Below are 27,144 nucleotides of genomic sequence, written 5' to 3' on the forward strand. Positions count from 1 at the left end.
GAAGGAGAAAGAGGCTGCTTTGGTCCTGGTACAGCAGCATTGTTGATGTGAACAAGGCCGGTTCCAGAGCAGGACTCAGGTTAGTTTTCTGAAAACTAGATCGAGACAGATGGTTGCCGTGAGGACATTAACGCAAATGCCGGATCCAGGAGGGTGCAAAACGTTTGCCTGTTTCCAGCATCTTCTTGTCCTCACCTCTCAGGCTGGGTTTGGGGATTTCTTCAGTTAGAATTAGGCGGTTAGAATTCTGCACCTGCTTGGGGAGCCTGATGGAAGGAACAAGTGGCAAAACCTTCTCCTGGGGCTTAGAAGGCTCTGCCCATTGTGACACGAGCTTCCATTCCATGGCAGTTGGGGGCTTTCTCCACATCCCTGCCTGGGCAACAACTGAGAAGATCAGGGACAGAGGTTGGGGGAGCTCTATAGATGTCACAAGCTCGTGAGACCACAGACAACTAAGTACATACAGTTCCTTGAAGAGAATGGCCAAAGGGAGGCGTTTCAACCCGTCTTTGAACAAGGACGGAAGATGGGTAAGGGAGAATGTGTTCCTGGAAGCTTCCTTATAAGATGTGGCTCTTGCCGAGGGCACAGATCTGAGCTGATTTCCTTCTGCTGCCTCTGGTAGCAAGACCTTTGAAAAGTCCCTTGGCCTTGTTCTCATCATCTGTCAAGGGGGAAGCTCAGAGTTCTTTCGAGGATTGAATGAATGTATGTGAATTTGAGGGAGGCAGTCCAAGCCTGTAATCTAAGTACTTGGGAGGCTAAGGCAGGAGGATTTAAAGCTCTAGGACATCTGGGCTACTTGACAAGACACAGACTCAGAAAATAAAACTAAAAAGAAAGAGGAAGACAGAGAAAAAGAAGGGAGGTGCGGGGTACAGAAGGGAGTGGAAATGCAGCAATGAAGAATGAAGGAAGAAGAGAGGGGAAGAGGGAAGACAGGAAAATGAAGAAGGTGGAAGGAAGAAAGGGGGAAGGAAAGAGGAATAAGGGAGAAAGGAGGAAATGCTCGGCGCAGGGTGGGCCCTTGAGGACGCTCACTGGGTAGCAACTGCTGTGCTTTGCCCACTTCTGCGCACCTGACTTCTAACACTACATCCTGCACTACATGGCGAGCTGTCTTTGCTTCTAGATCATAAGTTCCATGGGGCCTTTGTCATTTTTCTTCAGTGGTGCCCCACCAGTACCTAGACTAGGATCCAGCGCAGGAGGCATATTCAGTATTTAAGGAAGTAGTCTTATTTTTAAAGATTGATTTATTTGTTTTAATGTAAGTACCCTGTTGCTGTCTCAGTCACAGAAGAGGGCATCGGATTCCGGACACACCAGAAGAAGAGGGCATCAGATCCCATTACAGACGGTTGCGAGCCACCATGTGGTTGCTGGGAATTGAACTCAGGACCTTTGAAAGAGAAATTGGTGCTCTTAACCGCTGAGCCACCTCTCCAGCCCTGTTGAAGTATTCTTAAATCCCCAACAAATCCCGTCACCAGACTAGGAAATGGACAGAGCCCAGGAGTCATTTGCCTTTTAGCCTAAGAGTCATTACCTGTTTTTGATCATCCCTCAGACTCCTGGGCTCAAGTTTTCCTCCTGGCAAGACCCCTATTTGTTGATATCACAGACAGACCAGTCAAAAATTCTAATGTCTTCTAGAAACATTTGTCTCTTGGCCCAGGGACTTTTCACTTGCTCTTTAATATGCATATTTCATGTCCTGTCAGATTTCCATGTCCACTTCCTACAACTTGTTCATCAAAGGGGAACTGCCCCCCACCCCTGTGTTGCCTTCTATTCTCAAAATGAGAGGCAGACTCTGAGAAAAGACTTGTGTTCAAAACTTTAAGGCAATGACATGGGGGGGATTTGTGGGTGTTTTGCATGTGTATGTGAGTAGTATATGAACATGTTTATGTGTGTGGATAGGTGCTGTGCATGTGTGTTTGTGGGGGAACCCGAGGATGATGTCAAGCATCCACCTCAATAACTCTTTACCTTATATACTGAGGCAATGTCTCTCTCTTGAGTCCAGAGCTGGCTGATTGGGTTAGTCTAAACAGTCATCTGCTCTGAGGACTCCATCTCTGCCTCTTGAGTGCTGGGATGGCAGGCGGGCTGACACTCCAGCCTGGCTTTTATGTGGGTGTTGGGAGTCTGGTTCTTAAGCTTGCAAGGCAAAAGCCAAGATCTTTATTTAGTCATAGCTCTAGCCTCCATACTGAACTCTTGGTTCATTTGTTTAAAAGAAAAAAGAGAAGAGGAAGAGATGTTGGGAAATTTGGGTCTTCAGAATTTACAAAACTGATTTCGATCTCTTCAGTATCACCTCAGACTAAGGCAAACGAGCTTTGTTTAATCTTGACTTTTTAAAATGTAAAATGAAATATACCAAAATTAGAGAGCTGCTGTGAGACTAACAAGATAATTCGTTCAGAAGGACAAAGGTAAGCAGACTGTCCAGTCAACCCTTCCTAACTATAGTATATGTGTACCTCAAACACACACAGGTGCACACGCGCGGGCGCGCGCGCACACACACACACACATACACACACATACACACACATATACACACATACACACATATACACACATACACACATACACACATATACACACATACACACACACATACCACACACACATACACAGATACACACACATATACACACACATACACAGATACACACACACACACACACACACACAAACACACACACACACACACACACACACACACACACACACACACACACACACACACACACACACAAACACACACACACACACACACACACACACCCTTTATCTTATTATATTAAGATCAAAGGTAATATGTAGGGAATGTACAATAAAACAGGAAAGTCTAATAAAGCAAAATAAAATGTATTTTTGAGTATAAATATGTTACAATAATATGCTAAGACTGGGAAACATATTAAAATCTGAGTCCCTTGGGGCCAAAGGCAAATTGGAAACAGGGTCAGCCACATTTTAATTTTATTGTATTTTATTTTATTTTTGAGAAAGGGTTTTGTATGTAACCCTGGCTGGCTTGAAACTCACTCTATAGCCCAGGCTGCTTTGAGCTCATAGAGATTTGCCTGCCTCTGCCTGTCTCAGCCACATTCTTGTAATGGCTCATGGTGAGAAAACTGTTTCCCAGATTAAATACCTTTTATGTGTCTGTCATCTAAATATCAGTTAGGATGGATGTTTGACTGACTAAAAAGCTGACTCCAGGGCTGGAGAGATAGCTTATTAGTACGATATTTACCTCGCATGTTTGAGGCCCTGAGTTTAGGCTTTGGTCACCAGCGTGGTGGGATGTGGGATGGACACAGATTTACATTTTTCCTTAAAGTTTGGAAGCAGGCGGGTTAGGGGTGGGACTCTGCACCGTGGGTTCTTTCCAGCCTTCTGTTCAGCCATTTTCATTGTAGGGTTAGTCTTTTCCACGTTGTAAAGAGTCTACATATACTCCAGGCAGGGAAACAAGAAGGCCAAAGGACAATAAACAACACAGAAGGTATCTGTCTTCTCGGGCTGCCCCCTTCATCAAGAAAACAATATTTTTCCCAGGAGCCTTGTAGGTTTGTGAGTTCACCTAGCCAATATAGCTTAGGGAGTTTGCTTTTTTTTTTATGAACTACTTTGACATTGCAGGTGAAGTCGGGTTCTGTTATAACAGATAAAGTGAGAATCCACAGTTGGTGGGTAGATACTTCATGTCACTCTCCAGCCATCGGCCCAGCAGGGCAGCCTGGTACTCAGGAGTGAGGAGAGACACTGTTCATCCACACCCTTAGCTAAACTTGAGTCTCTGGCAAAAGTCCCCTCTGCTGTCGGCACCTAAGATCATAAAAGGAATACTGCTGATCCCTACATTTCTGGAAGGAACTTTTAGATGAGTTGAGAAAATTAAAGAAACTGTTGGCTGTGAGTCAGCTCCAGCCCATCTGCGAGGACAGTAATTGTCCCATTAGAGGTGACAGTCATTTTGCAGTTGACCTCGCTGGTTGTAATCTGGCTGATGCTTGGCAGAAAAGGGTTTTCCCCTCCTACTTACTTTCATTTTCCTATTTAATATTTCAGTCGACGAGTGATGGAAGGCAGCGAAAATCTCCCCACCAACTAGTTAAAAAGCTGTATTTCACGGTTGCACTATCTAACAGAAGGGTTTACTTCACAGCTACCATGCTATAGCCATTAAATATATATTTTAAAAGAGTGAAATTAAAATGCTAGAACCATATTTTTTTTAAACAGCGATTTAGTCCACAGACTTGCAGCATACGAATGAACTCTAGTCAGTTGTGAGCTGATGCGAGCCGTCCTTCCTATGAGAGCAGCCGCCCCAACAGCCGGGTCTCCAGGCTTTTCCAAGAGGGTTGCAACTTAGTTGGGTGGGAGAACAGAGAGTCCTTGGAGCCTGACTGCGCTTCTTTGTATTCATCTTTAAAAGTGATTGTTCAGGGACCAGCAGGTGAAGGCAGTTACCATGCAGGCTGACAACTCCAGTTCAATCCCTGGACTCCTGTCAAGGTTGAAGAAGACCGCCAACTTCACAGAGTTGTTCTCTGACCTCCATAGTCATGCACTTTACATATGCACACTTTAATGATAAGTAAACAATTAAGATTGTTTAGGGCCTCAGGCGATAACTCAGTCAGCAAAGTGTTTGCCTTGGAAGAATGAGGGTCCATGTTTGTTTCCCTCGTCCCACATAAGCAAATGGGTTGGTAGTGCCTATTTGCAGCCAAGCACTGGGGAGGTGGAGACAGGCAGATTCCCGAGGCTTACTGGCCAGTCATTCTATCCTTACTCGGTGGACCGTGGGTTCCATAGACCACAGACCGTGAGGCCCGTTTCCTGTAAAGCAGTATCAGTTCCCTTTATATATAACACATGAGGGCTCACTCAGTGTTGTGATCTGGGGTGGTAGGGCAGGCAACAAGGAGGGAGGAAGAGGGCAAGAAAAATTTGTGGTAAATAAAAAGGTATTCAGTGTTCAGAAGTGACGTCGATCATAGTACGTGGCCACATGTCATTTCTAGAATTACAAATACATCTTAATTCTTTTATTATCTGTGTGATACAATGTGTACAAACTACCTATATGTAGAGTGGTGTATCCATATCAGGATGTTATGCTAGTCTTCACGAGCTAAAGGGTGAGGGGTAGGGTAAAGATTTTGGGAGAATGTTATCCCCTCTACTTGTTTTGCGGTACTGAGAACTGAACCCATGCAAAGCAAAGCTCTCTACCATCTAGGTCTATCCCCCGCTTTTTAAAATAAAACTTTATTTTGACCCAGACTCTTACTGAGTTGCCCAGGAAGGCCTTGAACTTGCAATCTTCCTGTCTCAGCCTCCTGTGTAGTGGGGTTATAGGCTTGAGCCACTAGAGTTGGCTGTTTCCCTACATTTTTCTTTAATTTTTTTTTTACATCAGGTATATATATATATATATATATATATATATATATACGAGTCTCATGAGGAACAAACTCACTGAGTCCTATGGGCAGCTCCTTACAAGGATCTGCACACGCGAAGGCTGGTGGGTTTGCCTGGTGGTTTGGCTGTCATTGGCTTCATCCTTTTTCTCAGCCCATGGGTGGCCACTAAGACATATCTGGTGGCAGTTGTTTTATCATACTGTGCTCTTGTAAGTTCATATTGTTTGGTGTGCACAGGTTACTTTTTCACATCCGAGGTGCTGGGTTATACATCGGTGAGACTCGAACTCTAATACAGGAAAGGAGGAGGGTCATCATCCCCTGGGAAGGTCAAAGGGAATTCAGGGAGGTGTAAATTGATTAGGACATACTTCATATACTAGGTAGGGAGCTCCTGGAACCCAGGCTCACATTGGTACCTACGGACCACATGCAGCCAAGTGGTACATGCGCTTACAAACAAAAATACACAGGCAGCTTGGAAAAGGCAAAGACTCAGGCCTTTGACATAAAGGCCCATTTATACAGAACCGCCTAAAAATGACACTCTGCCAGGCAGAGTTTTATGACGGATCACATACCTGATCCCTCTCAGGGTTATTTTGTGCTGACTCACAGTCCTCTGAGGTCTGGTGTCAGTCCTATCTTAGTTGATTCATACCAGATATCATGCCATGGTCAGCACCATGATTTCTAAACATAAAACAGACCCTTATGACCCTGTTCTCAACAACACTTCATTGTGTTTCGTTCTTCTGCCCACTCTGTCGAGTCCTATGTGTCTTTAACTCCTTCACAGGCTGGAGATCACACCAACAAAGTGCATAGGAATTTATAATACACCCTCCCAACCCAACTGCTTAGCATACTCTTGCATAGGTGCCAATCAAAAGCCACCTGAATGTCCAGTTGTATCTTAACTTGGGAGAATGGAGAGATGATTACAGAGTCAACCAATGTCTTTATACTTCAAAAGGGAAGACATGGGTGAGGAGATGGTTTAGTTGGTAAAACACTTGCCTTGAGAGTGTAAGGACATTACTTTGGTCCCCAGAACCCACATACAAAGCTGGGAATGGTGACACACCACTGCAATCCCAGTGGTGGCAAGACAGAAGCCGAGACGGAAAGATCCCTGAAAACCTGTTGGCCAGTTAGTCTAGCATGCTTGGGAACTGCTAGGGCTGAGAGTAGACTCAATCCTTAGGATATGGGCTGGATGCTAGGCTCCCATACCAGAGCTCCTCAGCCAGAGGAAGACCTCAGACCACACAGTTCAGTCAACTCTTTGCAAAAATGTGGAAACATGTCCAGGCTCCCTAAGACCTTGACTAGGAAGAGGCCCCTATGGCTTGCAATGTTCATTTGGAAGGAATACGTCAAAGTTACGTGGGGTTCCACCATTTCCTGAGCATGCACAAAGTGCCCAAACTGTTTTAGTGTACAGAGGAAGCCTGTATTTGGCACCCAGATTCAGGTGTATCTGGTTTAATCAAGACAAATGTTGTATTTTCAGTTCACTCACATTGGTGTGATCGAGAAAATACCGGAATCCATCACAAGTACTTCCCTGAAGGAAATCCACTGTCCATACTTGTCTGAGCAGGTGGAGAAGAGGCTGCCACCAATCTACAAGATCCGAGAGAAGGTAAGATGAGTATGGGGCCCAGATATAGGATTTACAGGGCTCTCTGAGGAGGCGCCATTTTGACCAGACCAACCCATCTGTCCGTCTGCTATACCCACGATCACAGTCATAGACCCATGTCCTCTGCAACTACAGCTGCTTCCTTGTCCAGACAATGATCTGGGATTCTCCACAGTAACCTTCAGTCATTAACAGCCACGGTCTGCCTCCCTCATCAGCTCCTGGGCAACTCCCCAGCCTCTGTGGTGTGAAGGAGGAGGCAGATGGTTTTAATATCAATATCAACCACACTCACTGCGAGCCTTGACTCAGGCTTCAGGTCTCTGGAAACCCAGCCTCAAGGTTTTTAGGATCAGGCCAGGTTTCCAGGATTTGGTTTCTGCCATCCTTATTAGTCAGATGAGGTTGGCCCCCATGCTGTCAAAGGTCCTTGCCAGCATTTTGTTCTGTGCCTATATGCACTTTTGTATCCTTGCCTCCAAAGACATTTTGAAAGAGATGTTTTGTTTTTTTTCCAATTTCAGAGGTTTGGTAATAGGATAGTTTGGAAGCCCTGCCCATGCCCGCATCTATATCCTGTGCTGTTCACTCCTGTGCTGCTGATAGACTTCATTCGCCACACTGAGAGTTTCCTTTGTCCAGTGCCTCTCCCTTCCCTATCACTGTGCCCCAGTTCTGAGGGCATTTCACAGTTCTGACATGTGCTTTTCATGTCTCTCCTCATTCTCCAGCAAGCAGCAAACAAAAACTTCCCTTTCTCTGTGCATGACAACCGCCACTGTTTTGAGAACTCCGGATACTACTTTGACTCTGTGAGTACTTCTTTACAAACTAGTAAGGCTTCAGGTAAGCTCAGTGGTGGAGCACTTGCCTAGCCTGTGGGAGGTACAGCATCCATATGGCTAGCATGGGGACCATTCTCTTGATTTCTATGGGGCACAGATGATGGAGACACATGTGTTCCTCAGGACTGGAGCAATGTCGAAACAACCGGGCATCTTCCACAAGACTCAGGAACAGTCACAAAACAAAAGCCACCTCTTGAAGCTCTCAGAGTTGGATGGAGTTTTTCAAGCTGGCACCAGGCTTCTGCCTTCACCCACACAGGCCATGGTTACAAAAGTGTCCTCTCCCAAACTGTCTCTGGTGAGATTTCTGGACTTGTCGCTCTAGGAGTGGCGAGTTCCCTGACACTGGAGAACTTACGTTTTTGACAGAACTTGTCAACAGTTTAATATAGCATTGGATGTAGAAATAAAACACAAGCCACAACCACGATTTTCAAACTCTCAGTAGCGACAGTAACATTTAAAAACCAGGTAAAATTAATAAAACAGATGGTCTACTTAAAAAGTTTCAACTTTATGGTGCTATGAAAGTGACACTCAGTAAAACTTCACACTTAGAATTTCGCCCTCCTCTTGGGCTGTTGCCAGGTATAAAGTATTTTCTGTCTTTGTTTCTTGTGAGGCTCTGTCATTGGTGTTGGGTCACACCTTCCAGCTAGTCATACAAGACGCCATTAGACAAATTTAGTGCTCTATGGTGTAGTATGTGGTCAAGCAAGGTCAGGCGGACCAGAAACATCTTTTTTTTCTTTAAAAAAATTCAATTGCATTTTTTAATTACTTGAGAATTTCGTACATGTATGTAATGTGTTTTGTAATGTGTTTCATACATGTATGTAATGTGTTTTGATCAAACCTAACCCAACCCCTTCTCTCTGATTCCTCTCCTATCCCTGCGACCACTTCCCCCTGCCCTCATCTTCACGTGCTCTGTTTAAACCCACAAAGGCCACTCCTGGCACACTTTCAACTTAGAATATTTTCAGTTTCCATTGGTTTGTTTGTTCATAAGTCCCTAGGCATTTGCATATTTTATTTAACATAATAGTTCCTCCAGATTATCAATTCCACATATAATAATATAATAGAGCAATTCATATACGATTATGTTTGAACCACTCTTAAGCTTTAAAACAATTTAATTTTTACATTTACTTTGTGTGTGTGTGTGTGTTTGTGTATATGTGTGTGTAAGTGTGTGTATATGCACACACACATGTGTAATGTAAGTGCGTGTGTGGGCATGGGCGAAGGTCAAAAGACAACTTGCAGGCCATGATTCTCTCCTTCCATCATGTAGGCCCTGGGGATGGAACTTAGATCTCCAGGCTCAGTCAGAAGAGCCTTTACCAGTTGAGGAATCTCACTGGCTCCATAAAAATTATTAATCAGCTATTTTACGTTTTCCTTTTCAGATTAAGTCTTTTAAAAATCTGATTTACATGCTACTGATCTCAATTTAAACTGCTCACATTTAAGTGCTCTGTAACTAGCGGTCTGGGGCTTCTATACTGGTTGTTACAGGTTAGTGTACCTCAGGCAGAAGAACGTATGTTAGGTGAGCTTCGAGAACACTTATCGAACCTAAAGATCCACACGACAAAGGTGCTGTTAGCAACATCTTCTCTTTATTAAACCATGACTACGCTCCAGTGCTTCATATGACCTTGTTTAAGCCCCATAGCCCTCCTATGGGCTAATTACTCTTATCCTTGATTTAGAGATGAGCCCAGAGAAACCTTTCCCTCCATACGACTGTGTTCCAAGTAAAACTGAGTAACTTAACCTAAAAACCTTCTATCCTTTGGCAGAGTATTGAATAGAAACCCAAAACATCCATCCTGCCCTCTCCAAGAGGATGGCTTAATGGTTTGGTTTTTTTTTTTTGTATAAATAATACAATGCTTATTTTTATTTTACTGCGTGTATGAATGTTTTGCCTGCATGTACGTCTGTGCACCTCATCACCACTCGAATGCCTGGTACTCATGGAGGTCAGGAGGAGGTGGGTACTCTGGAATTGGAGTTAGAAATGACTGTGAGCCATCATGTGGGATCTGGGAACCAAATCTAGGTCCCCTGCAAGAGCAACAAGTACTCTTTAACTGCTGAGCCAGCTACCTAGCCCCGGTGATGTGTTTCCTAGGTTGCTACAGTAGCAAACATACTCCCATCAGAAGCCAAACAAGGGACAGTGAGATGACTCTGGGGACTTGTTGCTGAGCCTGGAGACCTGAGTTTGATCTGTGGGATTGACATAGTGGGAAAAGGGAACAAGCTTCCACAAGTGGTCCTCGGACCTACACACACACACACACACACACATACACACACACACACATACACACACACACACACACACACAAGTAAATAAGTAAACATTTTTTTAAAAAGTCAACACAGATTCATATAAACTTACAAATAAAATTTCCATCCTTATTTCCACCTCTACCACTGTACCCCAGTGATTAACTGCTTATCAGGGCCTATCGGGTAGACTCACCCAAATGTGTATCTTGTTAATGACACAAGCAGACTTGAGCACAAGCATCTCAGCAGGTGAGAAGACCCTCCAGCAAGGTTCTGAAGGTCTCCCATGTTTCTCTGTATTCTAGAATAGCTTACATAACCTTAACATCTGGATTTTCGGTTCATGACAGTTTGATAGAACTTACCCATGGGACCCAAGCCAGGAGGCCCTGGCTAAATAACTTTGTCCATGAAACGACTTAAGCTTGATACATTTTTTTTTAGATCAAGCCTTTTGAATTTTACCTTGATTATTATTAGTCTGTCTATTCAATTTCCAAACTTCTGCTTCTTATTGCACTGAGTTTAATGATGCGTTTGCCTAAAATTTATCTCATACATTTCAAACTTAATGGTATAATATCAAAGTACCCTTATTTGTCTATTCTTTAAATTTGCTTCAGTTGACTGTTGAATTCAAATACTTGTAATTTTCGTTAATAAGATTATTAAAACTACAAATATTCTTGAGCTGTTTTGGCTATCAGGGAGATATTATTGTTCAGACCTAATTAACAATTCTAATATTGTTTCCATTAGTTGAGCAGAGTAAGTTCTCTGAAGGTGTTAATTTATTTTTGGGGAAATCTGTAGAGGTTCATTTTTATATCCAGTGTATAACCTTGTTAATACACTTCTCAAACATTTATATTTGAAGGTGACTATTAGGAAAATATTGTAAGTCAGAATGAGCAAATAGAAGAACAAGTAACATTTTAGGCAAACACATCATTAAAATCTGTATTAATCAGACCTAATTAGGGTCTCATTAGTATTTGCCTCCAAATAGTCTTTATTTAATTTTAAATTTCCCTTTTAACTGAGAGCTCTTTGGAAGATTCCTTGAATTTCTGATGTGGTCATAATTTGTTAGGTTATGAATTTGTTGCTCTCGTCTGATTTTGATGTCCCATTAATTTTATAGAGGGCACTCTGTGATTTTGACTTTTTGAGTGATAGAGATTATTTTTGCATGTGATTAATCTTGAAGTGTCTCATTAGTGATTAAAAGATCATATAGTCCCTCATTTAATTGCAAAATTATTGACTGAGGACTGCTAATTATGTTGTAAAATATTTCTTACTCTTTGTCTTGGTCTGTCAATTTCTGCTTCTGAGAGTTACTCTTAAATGTCAACACTTTTTGGGTTTTGCCTTAAATCGTTTAGTATCATAAAGATTTCTGATTGCGTTATTTTTATCTTGATGGCTTTGTCACTTTCCACTGGGAGTGTCCTTCAGCCTCTGTGCTGCTTTTAGCCATGCAACATGCTGCACTACAGAAGTGTCATTCTTTTATCTTCCTGAATTAAAAATATATTTTTATTATTTCTTTGAGCGTTTCATAAATGCATACAATGTATTTTGATTCTATTCACCCCATTCTTTCTCCTAACTCCTCCTAGTTCCACCTTCTACCTTCCCACCACTTCCCAACATCACTTTTTTTTCTTTTAATAACCCACCAAGGTTTGTTTACTACTCATACCTGTGGGAGCATCCACTGGAGTTTTTCACCTACCATGGGCCATACCCACCAAGAAAACAGACTCCCTCTCTTAGAAGTCATCAACTCTCTATAACTCCTCAGCAAAGGGCTGGGCTACTCTGTACTCCATGCTCAACTGTTACCTGGCTTGGTCTTGCCCAGGTCTTATACAGGCAGCCACAGCAGCTGTGAGTTCCTAAGTGTAATAGTCCGGTCTGGTTCTGAACAGTTTCCTCTGGTTGTCCGTGACCTCTGGCTCTAACGATCTTTCTACTTTCTCTCCCTCAACTGTCCCTGAATCTTGGTGGGAGGGGGAGTGATATAGATCTCTTATTTGTGTCTTCATGAACTTTAGTCATTTTGCTTTGGGTTTATCTTCCATGATAAGCAGGGTGCAGCCCAATTAAAACAAAAAACAATAACCAAGAGTCACAGTTTCTCCACATAGGACTCTGAACCATTCACATGATAGTTTCGGCTCTATGCCAGCTACTCTCTCTCTCTCTCTCTCTCTCTCTCTTCCCATATCGCTCTATTGGTTTCTTATTCTATTTGCATTTCTGACTTTTACTGACTTTTTTTGACTAATAGTTAACTTCCAATACAAATGTTTAAAATCTGTGCTAAGAAGACACTTCTCTCTGGATAAGAACAAAAAACAACAACCTCCCCAAAACCCCCAAACAAACAAACCCTGCAGACTTCTAGGACAAAGGGGCCCCTTCCTGAGTGCCTTTCCTCTGTTCCTTCCTTCCCGGGGCTGATAGGGTGGTAACCCTGGCTGGCACCTTCCCAGTCTCTGGGTGAGCCCTAAAGGGGGCTTCCATCTGCAGCTCGCCTGTTGGCCCTGATTTCTCTGGTCTGCTTAAAATCCTGCAACTTCCCTCCAGTCTCCCTTTTCCTCCCTCCCTCCCTCCCCTCCTGGCCCCTCCTTTTCCCTTTCCCTATCCATGCACTCCCTGCTCCATTCCCCCCCACCCCCGCCCCTTGTTCCTTCCTCTTAAGTTTCCATGTTCAGCATAGATTTTGACTTCTGTTCCCAGCCCCTTTCCTTGCAGCTCTTCCCTCTATTGCCTATATAATTTTTATTTTTATTTTGTTTTGCTGGAGCATCTTCAGGTAACCTCTCAAAAAGATGTAACGTGACCAATGTCTCATTGTCCCTCCAGAGCCCCCCTCCCCCTTCATTTTCTGCCCTAGCCTCACAGGCTAGACTGTACATCAGGAGCCATTACCCTGCATCTGGAGATTTCCCTGCGCTCTACCTACTTTCACAATATGTGAAAGCAGTCATTCCTGAATATCTGTAAGGACTGGTTCTGGGTTCCCCTGTGGATACCAAAATCAGCAGATGCTTGTCTCTTATAGACAATGGCATAGCATTTGCACACTATCCATACAAATCCTCTAGTCTACTTACCATATAGTGTAAATGTTGCGCGATTTGTTTTTAACATTGGGAATACCGATAATGAAAGTCTATACATGTTCAGTTTAGGTATGATTAGAGTACTTTTGGGCACACACACACACACACACACACACACACACACACACACACACACACACACACACACACACACCCTTTTCCAGGTAGTCAGACTTGAAGTAGGGGGACATGCCAGGGGTGGCCCTTTGTAGACCATCTTTCATTCTGATTTCTAGCATCCTACTCAAGGGCCCTGTTGCCCCCTTGTCGGTGGGCCCTTGTGAGCAGGCAGCCTTACTGAATTGGTATAGAGCCTGTGTAATCTGGTGTCTGTCTCTTTTCAGTCCTTTGTGCCAACATTCCCTTTCTTTCTTAGTTTTCAGCCCATTGTGATGAACCAAATGTTCAGTTCTGGTTATGGGCTGATTCTCAGGCTCGCCTGTGGGTTGCTGACTGTTAACGAGCAAGCCTGTGGACAGAGACCAGAGGCCCTGCTTCTTTTGGGAGACACCACAGGGTTGGAAAAGAATTCAACCTGCTAGTTCTTCAGAGGCAGCTAGGAGTGCTGCAACCCTGGGAATTGAGGGTGCTTAATAGGTTATATCCGGCTGGACTTCCTCTGGGTTTACCTTCCTTGCCCTACTAAGTCCAGTCCCCTTGGTGGAAAGGAAGCTGAGAATAGTGACAGGGCACTGCCAGGATGCCTTTGACTTTTGAAATTCAACAAGTTGGCTTTTATAATGGTTATGTTATCTATACATTTAAACACATGCACGTCATTAGCTGGTTTCATTGAAATCCTCAGGACTGTGTGAACTCTTTCTCCTAATCTTGTTTCTCTTCCCCAGGGCTTGGGGCGAAGGAAGTGCACCCCAGATCAAAAGCAACACATTTCTAGAAATTTCAATCTCTGGGCCTGTGAATACATCCCATCCAATCTTGATGGTTTTTCAAATAACCAAACATCCTATGTACATAAGAAAGCTGTGGTGGTCTCATCTTTCCGGCGTTTTCCAAGATGTTACGATGAGAGATGGATTGCTTCCTCCCAAAGCTGTCCAAAGTTTCTGGGGAACCAGCCAAATGGAGAGTTTGCTGTTGACACAAAGGTGGTCTCTCCACACCCTCGCACAGGTACCCCAAGCCTTCCAGAGGCTCTTGATGAGGCTCATGATGTCATCCCAGCAGGCGTTCATGAAGTCTCTGATCCAACACCACCCCCCTAATTGCTGAAATGCTTTTGTGACTTTTAAAGGTTGAAAATATTCAAATTCTTCAGAAGGTATGTGAAGCTATTTGCATGTGTAAATAAACTTCTAAGATTGTCATGTTAACTTTTGGGGGTGTTTAAAAGTTTTGTACTTCATATATGATAAAATTTTGATTTCGAAATTCCAAGCAATGCAGAGGTGGCAAAAAGTCACCTTGATTCTGCTCTATTTCCAGTCCTATCTTATCTAGGAGAAGGGTTGCTCCCTGCTGTAGGGTGATTTCATTTAAACTTCATGTGTGCATGTGTGCATGTGTGTGCATGAGTGTGCATGTGAGTTTTAAGGATTTACAGTAACAGGTTTCTTCATGCCATTTTCAAAGGTCTTTAGTTATCTTTCTCCGTGCTCCCTCCTGCATCCTGTCTTTCCATTCCCCCACCCAATCTAATCTTTTCTGCTCCATTATACCCCACGTCCCCTTCACACTGCCTGTAATCTATCCTATCTCCCTAAAATTCCCCTATGTCTCCATAGCATCTACATACAAGAGACAACACGCTATATTTCTAGGTCTTGGTTTTGACTGTTCTTTTTACTTTTTTAAAAAGTTGAACTTTTTAAATTAGATATGGCTAGGAAAAAGTTAGTGATTTTCACATGCAAATCTTATATTTACTCCCCCAGCTGTATTTTTAATAAAGTAGTTTAAAAAAAATAAAAATTAAGGCCTAGTAATTTTTCACTTGTTTCCCCTTTCATTTTTCTACAAGAACAATTGAATCATTTGGGAAAGTTGTAACTTGGGATCATTTCTGACACACTGCTTTGTGTAGATCTATGTATGTGTTGGTTTGTATATGCTTGGCCCAGGGAATGGCACTATTAGGAGGTGTGGCCTTGTTGGAGTAGGTGTGTCACTGTGGGCATGGGCTTTAATACCCTGGTCCTAGCTGCCTGGAAGCCAGTCTTCTCCTAGCTGCCTTCAGAACAAGAGGTGGAACTCTCAGCTCTTCCAGTTCTATGTCTGCCTGGATGCTGCCATGCTCCCACCTTAATGATAATGGACTTAACCTCTGAACCTGTAAGCCAGCCCCAATTAAATGTTGTCCTTTATTAGAGTTGTGTTGGACATGGTGTCCATTTACAGTAGTAAAACCCTAACTTAGACAGTCTACTTTTAACAGTAACATTGGTAATACTTTAATTTTATTTCTAAGTTTATACTGGTTGAACCCAGAATCACAACTTTTATTGTAGCTTTTATGTAGTTAAATTTTATATTTATTTAATTGTGCATAATCTCTGATAGTCCTAGTTTATTTTTCTCTAAAGCACTTTTGAGTACATGTATGCTGAGATGTTTTTCTAAGAAAATAAGAATAGTGGCCACAACAACACTGTTCCTTAGACTCTGGCTGTAGTCCTCCCCTACAAGGGACTATAGTCTCCCACCATGGGCTGTAGTCCTCCCACCAGGAGAGCTGGCCTTATACTGACTTTGTGTGCCCACCCCCAGATCTATGTATAGATTTTCTCACAGATTCTTTCTCTGTCTCTTAACAATACCATAGTAGGCACTATCCACTCTTGTTTCTTGTTGCTCTCCTATAAAATACACATATAATTTAACGTCATTTCTTACTAATATTTACAATGTACTCTATTTGTGTGTGCATGTGTTGTATGTGTGGCAGTTGCATGGGAATCATGTAGCACCAGAAGTTGATGCCAGGGGTCTTCCTTGATCACTCTCCATTACCAAGACATACTCTCTCTCTGGCTTTTATTTATGGGTGCAATGTTTAATTCTGCCTGATACTAAGGCTAATGACTAATGTTTTGCTAGTCCCCTCCCCTCACGGTGCTTTCTCAGGTGCAGCAAAAACACATTTTGACCCTTGTTTATGTTCCTGGCTGGTCGGGGTCCTTGTGAGTGGTGTGCATGTTCTCACACCTACTATACGAGCACAGAGACGGGGTTGTGGGGACAATTGTAAGAGACAGGACAGGTGGTTCTGGGTGTAGCTACCAAACACACAGGGACAAAGAGCTCCTAGCTTACTTACTAATGAGTCCCTGGATTCTACTCTGACCACCAGTCCAAGTACCCATATAGTTCATTCACTTCACCAATGACTTTGATCCAATTCAGCACTTAGCAGAGAGAATGATGGGGACCAGACATGGCAGAGGACCTCTATAAAAAACGTCCTCAAATGCCCTTGGTCCTACCTCTCCCCAAATTCACTACATGAATGCCTGGGTTTACACATTTTCAGTGGACCTGACCTGGGCTCTGTCTGCTTTAAAAAAACCAGGCACTTTCGATGCGGTGATAATCTGTTAAATACGTCATCATCAGATCTGAGAGACATTCTCCTTGAAGTCAACAGGCTTGAAATAGAAGAGAAAATGAAGGAACTTTCTTAATGCATAGGTCAGTGTAATTGGATGCTACACTAGGGTGGCCACCTACTCACTGCCTCCCACACTGTAGGAAATGCGGGCTAAGAGCATTTCATGTTCACAAAGCAGAATCTTACAAATGGGTTCAAAGAAACAAGAGGGACTAGCAGACCTCATTTTATGCATCATAAACAGGTAATGTGACAGTATCCTCCCTGTTTCTTTGCTGAGGGTACCTTGCAAGCACACTCCCTGGTTCTCAGTTTCGGGTGTAGCGCGGGGGGGGGGGTGTCTGGTTTTGTTGCAGCTCATTGCCTGGGTGATGTCACCGGAGCTTCCTTTGATGTCTAGTTCTGTTTCTTGGGACACTCATCTGATGCAGATACAGTTCCTGGATGCCTGAAAATCTTAGAATTGCACTACACTTAACTCCAAGTTCATGCCCCGTACACACAATCATACATGTGCACACACACACATACATGCACATTACTAAAAGTGTTCGGAACCAAATCTGCAATTGTGTGGTACTTAATGACTGTGGGGTATGTTTGTCCTCTGTGGAAACACTCCTGAAAGCTACTCTTTCTTCACTTAATTCTCTCCTATGTAAAGCAAATGACACCATCCGATTACCCACAATTCCTGATGCAGTGAGCCAAGAACAAGAGGATACTGGACTTTAAGGGAAGGCAGAACTGAAGATTCTAAACACAATCCACTTTATGCAAATAAAAGTCTCCCACAAATTGTCACCACGCTACTGAGTTGCTGTCGTTGGCTCTTGGCCTCAGAAGGTCATTCTGAGTGGAGGGATAAACAAGCAGTCAGTTACAGAAGCCCCGACTTACTGGTCCATTACATGCACGTGTTTATAGACTTCTTCCTCCTCAGTGAATCAGCCTTAGACTTGTGCCGAGCTAGAAATCACTTAGGTACTAAAAAGGCAACCGATGGCTCAGCATCCCTTTCTGAAGAGATACTGCCTGGTTCTTGTTCCAGAACAATACCGGGAAGCTCCCATTACTTCCTGTGCATGTAGCAGGCGTATGCATCGCCATTGAGTCCCGTATCTGCAAAAACAGGGTCTGGAGATCCTTGGGCAGCACAGATAATGGACAGAGGGGTGGATTTCTATATGGAATCCACTCATAAATGCTTTCCACGTTTGAACAGAGAAGTTCATTCTGACGTTTAGGATTACAGCTGTGAAGATTATTTTTTCGTGGCTCCCTTTTTCATACGCATGTTTCTATGTGTGGTATATGGGCATGCTTTGATGGATATATGTACATGCACATGGGCATATTGCATGCACACATGTGAGCATGAATGTGTCTCTGTGTGCTATATGCACAGGTTCAGATAGGTATCCGTACAGGTGTGAGCATACATGTGGAGATTAGAACCAAGAAAGGCCGGAGGTTCACTTCAGATGTTTTCCTCTCAGGCTCTCCACCTTGTGTTTTAAGGCAGAGTTCTGCATGGAAGAAACAGCTCATTATTTTGGCTAGGCCTTTGTCCATTGTCCTTACCTGACCCACACAGTACTGCTGTTACAGAAGAACCCTGGCATACCCAGCTTTTTGTTTTTAAATGTAGGTTTTGGGGCTTTAACTCAGGTCCTCATGTTTGTGCTCAAAGCCACCCCAGCCCCTGCTTAGTGACTTCTTATTTAGAGCATCTTGTGGCTTCCTTTGGCCAAAGGCATCCTTCAGTGTGTGGCCTTGTTCTGTGTCTCTTATTAAGGCTGATATGACAGTGTTCTAGAAGCAATCTTCATATGTAGGTTGACCCCTATCACAGCTCCCAGAATGTAACACATGTCACTGCTGCCTTGAAGGTCAGAAGGAGTAGACATTTACCCAATGCAACCCTCCTCCCCCTACATAATGGGTCCATATTGAGGACTTCTAGAGAGAAAGATGGGTGTGGGGGAGGAATGCTAGGCTAAAAATAGGCTCCCCATATGTTCTGCTGAGTTCAGGGAAAGATCCATGCTGTTATGGTAACACCCTAAGAACATCATATAACAAGCGAGAATAATCAATTTACTCCTTTGGGTCCTTGGAGGCTGCCCATCATCTTTGGTTGGAAATGACAGTGGGAGCTAAAGGTTTGGGAAGACCCCTTTTGGCTCTGCCATGAGATCTGAGGCTTGGAGGTCCTTCCAGCTGCTGCCTTTGGTTGAGACAGACCCACACTTCACAAACACACAGGGTAGTCGCCGCGCTCATCCTGGTGCTGGTTGAGGACGGAAAGTGCTGGGTAAGTGTGAAATGCGGAGTAGAGCCTTCTCGAGAACCCATCAAAACAAATGAAAACATCTTGTTTAACACCCCATATTTCAGCAAACATGTTCCCAGCATACCAAAATAATCCCCCCAAAATATTAAACAACAAATCAGGCCCCTGCCAGAGCCTGACTCACCAAATAAACGTAACGAAGAGAGCTGACTCATAACCTTCATCGAGGCTGTGTGAAAGCGCTTGAATTAACCGTAGCGTGTAATTTCTGCAGAGGAACGGGAATTACCTCATTATTCTGTCTCCTAATCAAAGTCAAACAGATCCACAAGTTCTGGAGCCAGGTAGTACAGGCAGAAAAGTGTGGATCCTGCCCTTGTCCTGTCTACTCTTCAAGCTCAAATAAGTGCCTCCCCAGGCACTGAGTTCACAGCACCAGCAGCATCCGCCAGGGACAATCCTCCTCCCAAAGGGGAAGGGCAACTCTGCTCACCACCCATGTGGAGCCCAGCCACGAGCAGGATCATACACGATGCCTATGGCGGAAACGGCTTTCTCTAGGGGAGAATGCAGCAATTCCTTTGGCTAGAAAAGAAACCACCATTATGTAGTATTACAGAGTCTTCCGATGGCTAGAACCTTTTTCTGAGATCTCATGACTGTCATCAGCTGGAAGTGGAGTACCCAATCCTCCTCTAGCAAATATTGATGAGGTTCTAAAAGAGTATCGAGAAGCTCCCCACAGGAGACATGTTCTTGTTCCTCTAAGGACTAACTGGCCGTGGTGGCACATGCTGGTGATCATAGTGCTCGGAGGTTAGGAAATCAGTGTCATCCTTGGAATCATAGCAAGTCCTAGGCCAGCCTGGGCTTCATGAGACCCACTCTGTCTTAAAGCAAACAATCAAACCCCCAAACAAGATAGTTTACAGCACCAAATACCCGGGAAATTTCTCAGTCTTTTAAGGAAGAATTTGGCTTTCCTGGAGCACATCAATCAAGAGTTGAATATCTTTGACCAATTAAAACAGTCTAGATCAAAGCGGACGCTGTTTGCAGTCGAATGTGAGCTGATTTAAAGCTTAGTTTCTAACTTAGCATTACCATTTCCCACTCAAAACCCCACCATGTACTAAGCCCCTTTTGAAGGCCCATCCTCTTTGAGAACCACCATAGAGCCACACCACATGTATAAATGCTAATGTGTTTAAGCATTTGGTGACTAGCTAAAATTATTTTTATTTAAACATTTTTCTCTCACAGAATATATTTTGGTCACATTTCCCCTCTCCTAACTCTTCCAGATCCATCCCATCTCCCTACCTGACTTCATGCTCTCTCTCAAAGCAAAACAGGAAAAAAACATCAAAAACAACAAAAAAGAAAATCAAAACAGACAAATTAAAAAAAATTAAATAAGTCAATAAGACAACACAAATGCCCAAACTAATAGCCTCCCCCCCCCCCACACCGAGTGCTTTTGTGTTGGCCTGGGGCAAGAGGCCTTCCTACTCTGTAGTATGGTTGATATATCCAGGGACACTCCATTGGAGAAAACTGATTTTCCCTTTTCCAGCAAGTATCAACTGCAAGTAACTTCCTGGTTAAGGATGGGGCTGGTGACTGGATTTTGAGCCTTAACTTGAGTTTAGCACTGCTCTGGCTTCTGCACTACAAGAGGAAGCAACAACAGACCTCATCCAGACCAGATGACCTGCCAAGGAGATGTAGCTGCTCCTAGAAAGAGCCAAGATTTGAAGGTAAGGATGCTACATCAGTGAGGATCAGGCGAGGACGCTTCGAAAGGTCATAATTATAATTTTATTAAGCTGTGATCAGGGAGAGAAGATAAATGTCATAGCAATGCGTTTAATATTGGATACATATTATATTACAGGATGATTATGAATTTGTGTTTCTTGTGTACTTCAAATTTGGATATGTATGAGGGAGAAAGCTGAGTTTAATTTTTTATCTGCTGGATAAGGAATTGATTTTAATTCTTTCTCTGCTAATTAAGGGAAAATTAGAAAAACAAGCTACTTACTAAGGCACTAAATACATTTTGATTACTTATGGATATAAGCAGTTGTGTTGGCTTCATTTATTTATTTACTGAAAGCCTAATGATAGATAAAATGAAGAATTAATAGTGTAATAGAGAGGGATAATGGAATTATTTAGCAGACAGAATGAAGTCTACGGTTTCCCCACCTTGCAGTGGGGAACACGAAGCTTTCTGTCTTGGGCAATCCAAGGTAGCTGTGGCCCCTGCTTGAGAGGAACAAACTGCTGGAAAACTGTGGAGGGGCCAGGTGGGGGCAGTGAGTGGGGGCAGCAGGTGGGGGCTTCAGGTGAGGACTTCAGGTGGGGGCTTCAGGTGAGGGCTTCAGGTGGGGGCTTCAAGTGAGGGCTTCAGGTGAGTTCAGTTCAATGCACCTGAAGGAGGCTGAGAGCATGTCTTGCATGCAGCTGGGTGTGGTGGCTCTGGTGGTTAATCTTTGTTGTCTCCTTGATGGTTTAGAGTTACCAGAGACACATCTTGGGGTATGTTGTGTTTCCAGACCACCCTGGATGTGGGTGGCACCATCTCATAGCTGTGTGGTTCAGCCTGAAGAGGAAGGAGAAAGAGAATCGAATGTCAGTACTCATCACTGTGCTTCTTACTAAGGCTGCTGTGTGACCAGCCGTTCCCATTCAAACCATGTTAGCATGAGGTGTGTGTGTCACAGGATGAGAAGATGTTAAGAGAGGATAGGGACATAGGGTGGGTCTTCAGCACCAGGCAGAACCCTGGCAAGGCTGGAGGAGGCCCAGCTGCAGTGGGTCTAGGTTTGTAGAGGATTTGAGGTCCTCTGGGACCTTACAGGATTGGCAGATTGACAAAGAGGTGGAGAAAATGACAGAAACTTCCCAGAAGGACAACGGAGATGGAAATATGAATGAGCCAAGGCTGGGGGAGAGGCCGTTTCCTTTGAGGTTTATTTTAACTTATAACGTAAGGGAAAGTCTGCATGTGGGTGACCCAGGAGGCCTGGAGAGGACCTTAGACCCCGGGGAGGTGGAGCTATAAGCAGTCGTGAGCTGCCCCATGTAGGAGAGGGGGAACAAACTTAAGTCCTCTGGCAAAGCAGCAAGGCTCTTAACCACTGAGCCAGCTCTCCAGTCCCAAGTGTATGGAGGTAGAGGGGCTAAGACCTCTGAAGCTGACTTTTCTTCAAGTGTCCTGAGGAGCCTAGCTAGCATTCATTAGTGCCTGGGTCCCTAGTTCACTAATAAGCCTAGGGGGATTCTGGAGGTGGGGATGCCTCAGTTTTTTAATAGAAAGTTCCCCAGGTGACCCCAGGGCCAGTCATGCTGGAAGGAAAACAAGATTCAAAAGAACTGAAATCAGAATATCCAAAAACAAAACAAAACAAAACAAAACAAAACAAAACCCAAACCAACCAACCAAACAAACAAACAAACACCAAAACAAGACAGAAAAACAAAACCCCAAAACCAAAACCAAAACCAACCAAAAACCAAAAACCAAAAAAACCAAACTGCACTCTCATGCTTGTGACAGCAGTAGAAATTGGAGAAGCAGAGGCTGCCTAAACAGCGGCTGAATAGGCAGATGTGGTGACCCATGGAGAGATCCACAGTGTACACTGTACAGCCTCAGAGAAGGAGGAACTATGGTGTCACAGAATCCTGGGGGTGAGGAGGGAGGGACTCTAAAAACATGTGCTAAACTGAATAAGATAGACTTAGACGCTTCCACGTACTTAAAATAGTCAAATTCATAAAGCCAAAGGCAAGCCTAATGGTCACTGTGTGCTAGGGAGGGAGAGAGCAGGGAGTTAGTCATCCACAGGTCAGACATTTGGGTCGAGAAGAGTAGGTTCCAGAGATGTCCTATGGAACGCGGTGCCTGCAGCCAATGATGCTGCACTTCTCACACTCAAAAGTTACGAGGGAGGACCTCATGCTAAGTATTCTTAACACATGAGAAAACCAGAGCCTTTGTAGATGTTAGGAGTAGGTGAGAGGGATGTGCCTGGAGGAGGAGATGAGCAGAGAGGAGCAGATACGATTGGTCACAATGTGTGCACTTACAGAATCCCAGTGCAGAGTTTAGAAAAGTCTTATGCCTGAATTAGTTTGGAAATTCAACGTAGACAGGGAAATTGAATATCGCTTGGTCATTCCATTAGAGAATCTGTACATTATAGTCAATAATCGTCTGAAGAATCCCAGGAGTTTAGGCTGTGCGTAGAATCTCTTAGTCTGGAAATGATGTGTGCACGATGTGGGTGTTGACCTGGGTGCCCAGAGAACAGGATGAAAGGAAGCATCAGGCTTGTCCAGGAGATGCAGGGACACTGTGATAGGACCAGGTCCTCAGGCCTGAGGACTCTGCACTCCCCCTTCTGCTGCACTGCGGACACCAGTCCCAACACTTGCACTGTCACAGATATGACTGAAAGAGCATTCTAGAATGTGTGTGACTGGGACTGTGATGAAGGCTGATTTTAGCTCACTGGTTGAGGAGTGAAGCTTTGATCCCCGGCCATTCACACACTACCTTTGTGATCACGAGCCAGCTCCCAAGGCTTGTTTACTTCTAGGGCTTTCCTGTTAGCATTAAGGGTTAGATGAGAAGTATTTTTCAGAGCACTAGATGCAGGGTTTAGGTTCTACACACAGGAATGGGCTAGAGATGCAGCTCATTGACAGAGCACGTGCCTAATGTGCAGGAGGCTTAATCCCCAGCAGAACAAGAGAAAAACTAACGATAATCAAGAGGCTGGGGCATGGCTCAGTTGGTAAAATGTTTGCTGTGCAAGCCAAAGGACCTGAACTGGATGCTCAGAACCTACATAAAAGCCAGGAGTGGTCCACACTTGGAATCCTTGCCTGAGGACGAGGAGGAGGCAAGTGAGTCCCAAGGGATTGCTGGCTATCCAGCCTAGCACAACCAGCAAGCTCCAGGCCAATGAGAGAGAGAGTCTGCCTCAAAACAAAGTGGACAGCATTTGAATAACAGCACTTGACATTGTCCTCTCATGCACTCATGCATGTGCACTCCCCACGTGAACATACATGTGCTTGTATGCACACACACATATCAATGAGGCCTTGGCTGATCTCTCCAGGACTCCTTGATAGAAGGAGCAATGGGATGGTGTACACTTGTCAAGACTTTTTGCTGTTAAATTTTCCACATGTCAAGCCCTGATGTTCCAATGTGCCAACACTATTTTCTGCTAGTTTGTAGGGAAGCGAGGAGTGTCAATTATGTGGATGGTGGGTCTGGGTCTGCTGTGACTGTGGGTCTCTTTCTGCCTTGCTTAGAAAAAATGACTGGGTCATTCCATTTACAGATAGTGTGGGTTCTTCCTCAGAACTCCTCACAGTCCTGACCATGACATGGGTGACATTAGATGTGTGTATAGGGTTTGTTTTCCTCCAAGACTGCAAGTGTGTGAAAGGTAGGGTCCAAACCAAACATTTTGTGTTCAGTTTGTCATTTGTCAGCCCTCTCTCTCTCTCTCTCTCTCTCTCTCTCTCTCTCTCTCTCTCCCTTTTCAACAACTCACTGCACTAATGAGTGCATAGGTGAGGATTTTCAGAATAGCTGACCACTAAACCCGAACCTGAAGACCTGGGCATTTTTAACCTTCAGGTTTTTGTTGTTGTATTTTTTTTTTAACAAAATGGGTGTTTCCTAGCTCAGCAAACAGCAACTATCATTTTGCTAGCGAAAGCCACAGCAGTAAGTAAGGACATGTCTACAAAGATGACAGGTTTTCACTTGGGCTGTGTTCCTCTGACGATGATAGAGTCCCATCGGTTATTTATTTAATAGCTGTGATCACAGGTAGAGGAGAGAACACATTTGCTCTAAACCAAGCATACAAAGGAATGCATTTTACAAGGCCCAGTGACCAGAGCTCACACACTGCTGCCTCAGGACCTCCAAGTAAGAACAACCACCCCAGTGGGTTTGCTGTAGAAATGGCCAGAACACATTCTGTCTGTGATGTCACAAGGTCAGAGTCCCTTCAGTGGCTCATGCCACAGACCTTGCAAAGCTGGAAATAGGCTTTGCCTGCCTCTCAAGTCTTACTTTACATTAGAAGCTGCGAGCACACGAGTGCTACATAAGGTAATCAGCTTCAGCCACATTTTGTTTTGTGTTTTTTATTTTAAAATCACTTAGTGGCAAACTAAACTTCCTTTATCCTTTCCCTTAAATGACCATGAAAAGATCAGTTGCTTGTTTTTAAACCTCTGGACAATACCAAATGAAAAACAGGCAGGACAACTTACATACTCCAGGAGTACACACACACACACACACACACACACACACACACACACACACACACACACACAGACGCACACACACTGGTCAAGTAACACCACCCCCTTATAAATGTCTGCCCTGCCCTCACCTGATTCCTAATTACTTCCTGGCATTTCTTTGTTCCTTCGCGTTTGCTTTTATAGTGCATTCAAACAAGGTAGAACTGTGTCCATCTATGAGAAAGTCAAAGACCAGGAAGTACAAAGTTTAATTTCCTGGTCCCGCAGTCTGTTGGGTTTAGAAATGACTCGGGAAGCTTTCTCACCATGGTCATCTTTCAAAACGGTGCACAACTGGCCGCTCAGATCAAATCGCTCATGAGAAAGTATAAGATAACGTTAAGCGAAAAGGAGCAGGCTACAAGGCACACTGTGGACAGCTAGACGCCTGTCGGTGGGGGAAGACGAATGCGCAACCATCCCAGCTCTGCAGGACTGGAGGAGACCTTCTGGCCTGTCTCCACGTTTCTGATCTTTACAATGATTTCAAACATTTTTTTTTTTTTTTAAAAATTCAACTGATGAAGCAACTAGTCACTGGTTTGAACACACACTGCTACTCAGAACAAAAGCCTCACTCTGGGCTTCCAGGGTGAATCAAATGCATTAAAAGCCTAGGTCTTCAATGAAGTACCTGGGATTCCTTGGCTCTCCTCTGCAGAATGATGGACTCTTTCTGATGCCCAAAGTTTCTGCCGTTAATGAAAAAGTATCCCTGGGTTGGCTCGGTGAGTAGGTCAGTAAAGTGCTTACAAGCATGAAGATCCCAACGCCTCCAGAATGCTAGGCTCCCTGACTGTCCAGCCTTGCTGAACTGCGGAGCTCCAGATTCAGTGAGACCCTGTTAAAAATGGTAACAGGAGTCTGAAGAATGAGATCAGAGGTTGACTATTGGACTTCATACTGAGACAGACAGACAGACAAACACACCACACACACACACACACACACACACACACACACACGCTCTCTCTCTCTATTCACTCCTTTCAGATAACATTTAAGGAATTGTCCATCTGCAGAGATCAAGTAGAAAAATCGACAACCAATGCGTATATAATGTTCTCTAGAAAGAAAATGGTTGAGAGACAGAACAGTCACACACTTTCCTAGCCTCCATGGAAACCAAACAAACCCATTCTGACCCAGTCTGAGTTTATGAAGGCATTCAGCGAGTGGCCTGAATGAACAGCCTTCAGATGGATCAAAGCCCTGGCTCTGAGTCTTCTACCTGGGGCCCCGTGTAAACCTTTTTCTGCTTGACTTTCTCACTCAGAGAATGTGGTTTGGTAGCATTAAGTTTAGGCCCGAGTACAGAGGGAAGTGAACAGTGGCAGGTTAGTACAGGAGTTTTGCCAAACATGAGCACCTCGGGCGAGGGACGTCACACCCAGCAGAGGAGATATATAGTAAAAGTTGACCGTTTGGGGTCAAGCGTCTGTGGGTGGAGTGTGGCAATGCACTTGGAATTTTGCTTAGGATAACCCTTGTCTTGGTCTTAAAAACAGTGAATATACA

At 44.0% G+C, this 27,144-nt stretch overlaps 1 protein-coding gene across 1 annotated transcript; it reads left to right on the forward strand.

The window, feature by feature from the left end:
- The first annotated feature begins 415 nt into the window (after positions 1-415).
- Tex36 (testis expressed 36) lies at positions 416-14,742 on the forward strand. The gene is made up of 4 exons (XM_032895600.1): positions 416-533; positions 6,982-7,113; positions 7,845-7,925; positions 14,257-14,742. Exons 1-4 carry the CDS (start codon positions 483-485, stop codon positions 14,632-14,634), a joined length of 642 nt encoding a protein of 213 aa, XP_032751491.1. The 5' UTR covers positions 416-482; the 3' UTR covers positions 14,635-14,742.
- The last annotated feature ends 12,402 nt before the right edge of the window (positions 14,743-27,144 follow it).

This window comes from Rattus rattus, chromosome 2, assembly GCF_011064425.1.
Source record: "Rattus rattus isolate New Zealand chromosome 2, Rrattus_CSIRO_v1, whole genome shotgun sequence".
In the NCBI taxonomy this organism is placed as follows: domain Eukaryota; kingdom Metazoa; phylum Chordata; class Mammalia; order Rodentia; family Muridae; genus Rattus; species Rattus rattus.

Excerpts from the sequence above, each read along its gene's own strand:
- Tex36 (XM_032895600.1), top strand. The coding sequence starts at position 483 with ATGGCCAAAGGGAGGCGTTTCAACCCGTCTTTGAACAAGGACGGAAGA. Across the intron at positions 7,114-7,844 it reads TCTACAAGATCCGAGAGAAG|CAAGCAGCAAACAAAAACTT; the intron begins GTAAGATGAGTA and ends CTCATTCTCCAG. Across the intron at positions 7,926-14,256 it reads CCGGATACTACTTTGACTCT|GGCTTGGGGCGAAGGAAGTG; the intron begins GTGAGTACTTCT and ends TCTCTTCCCCAG.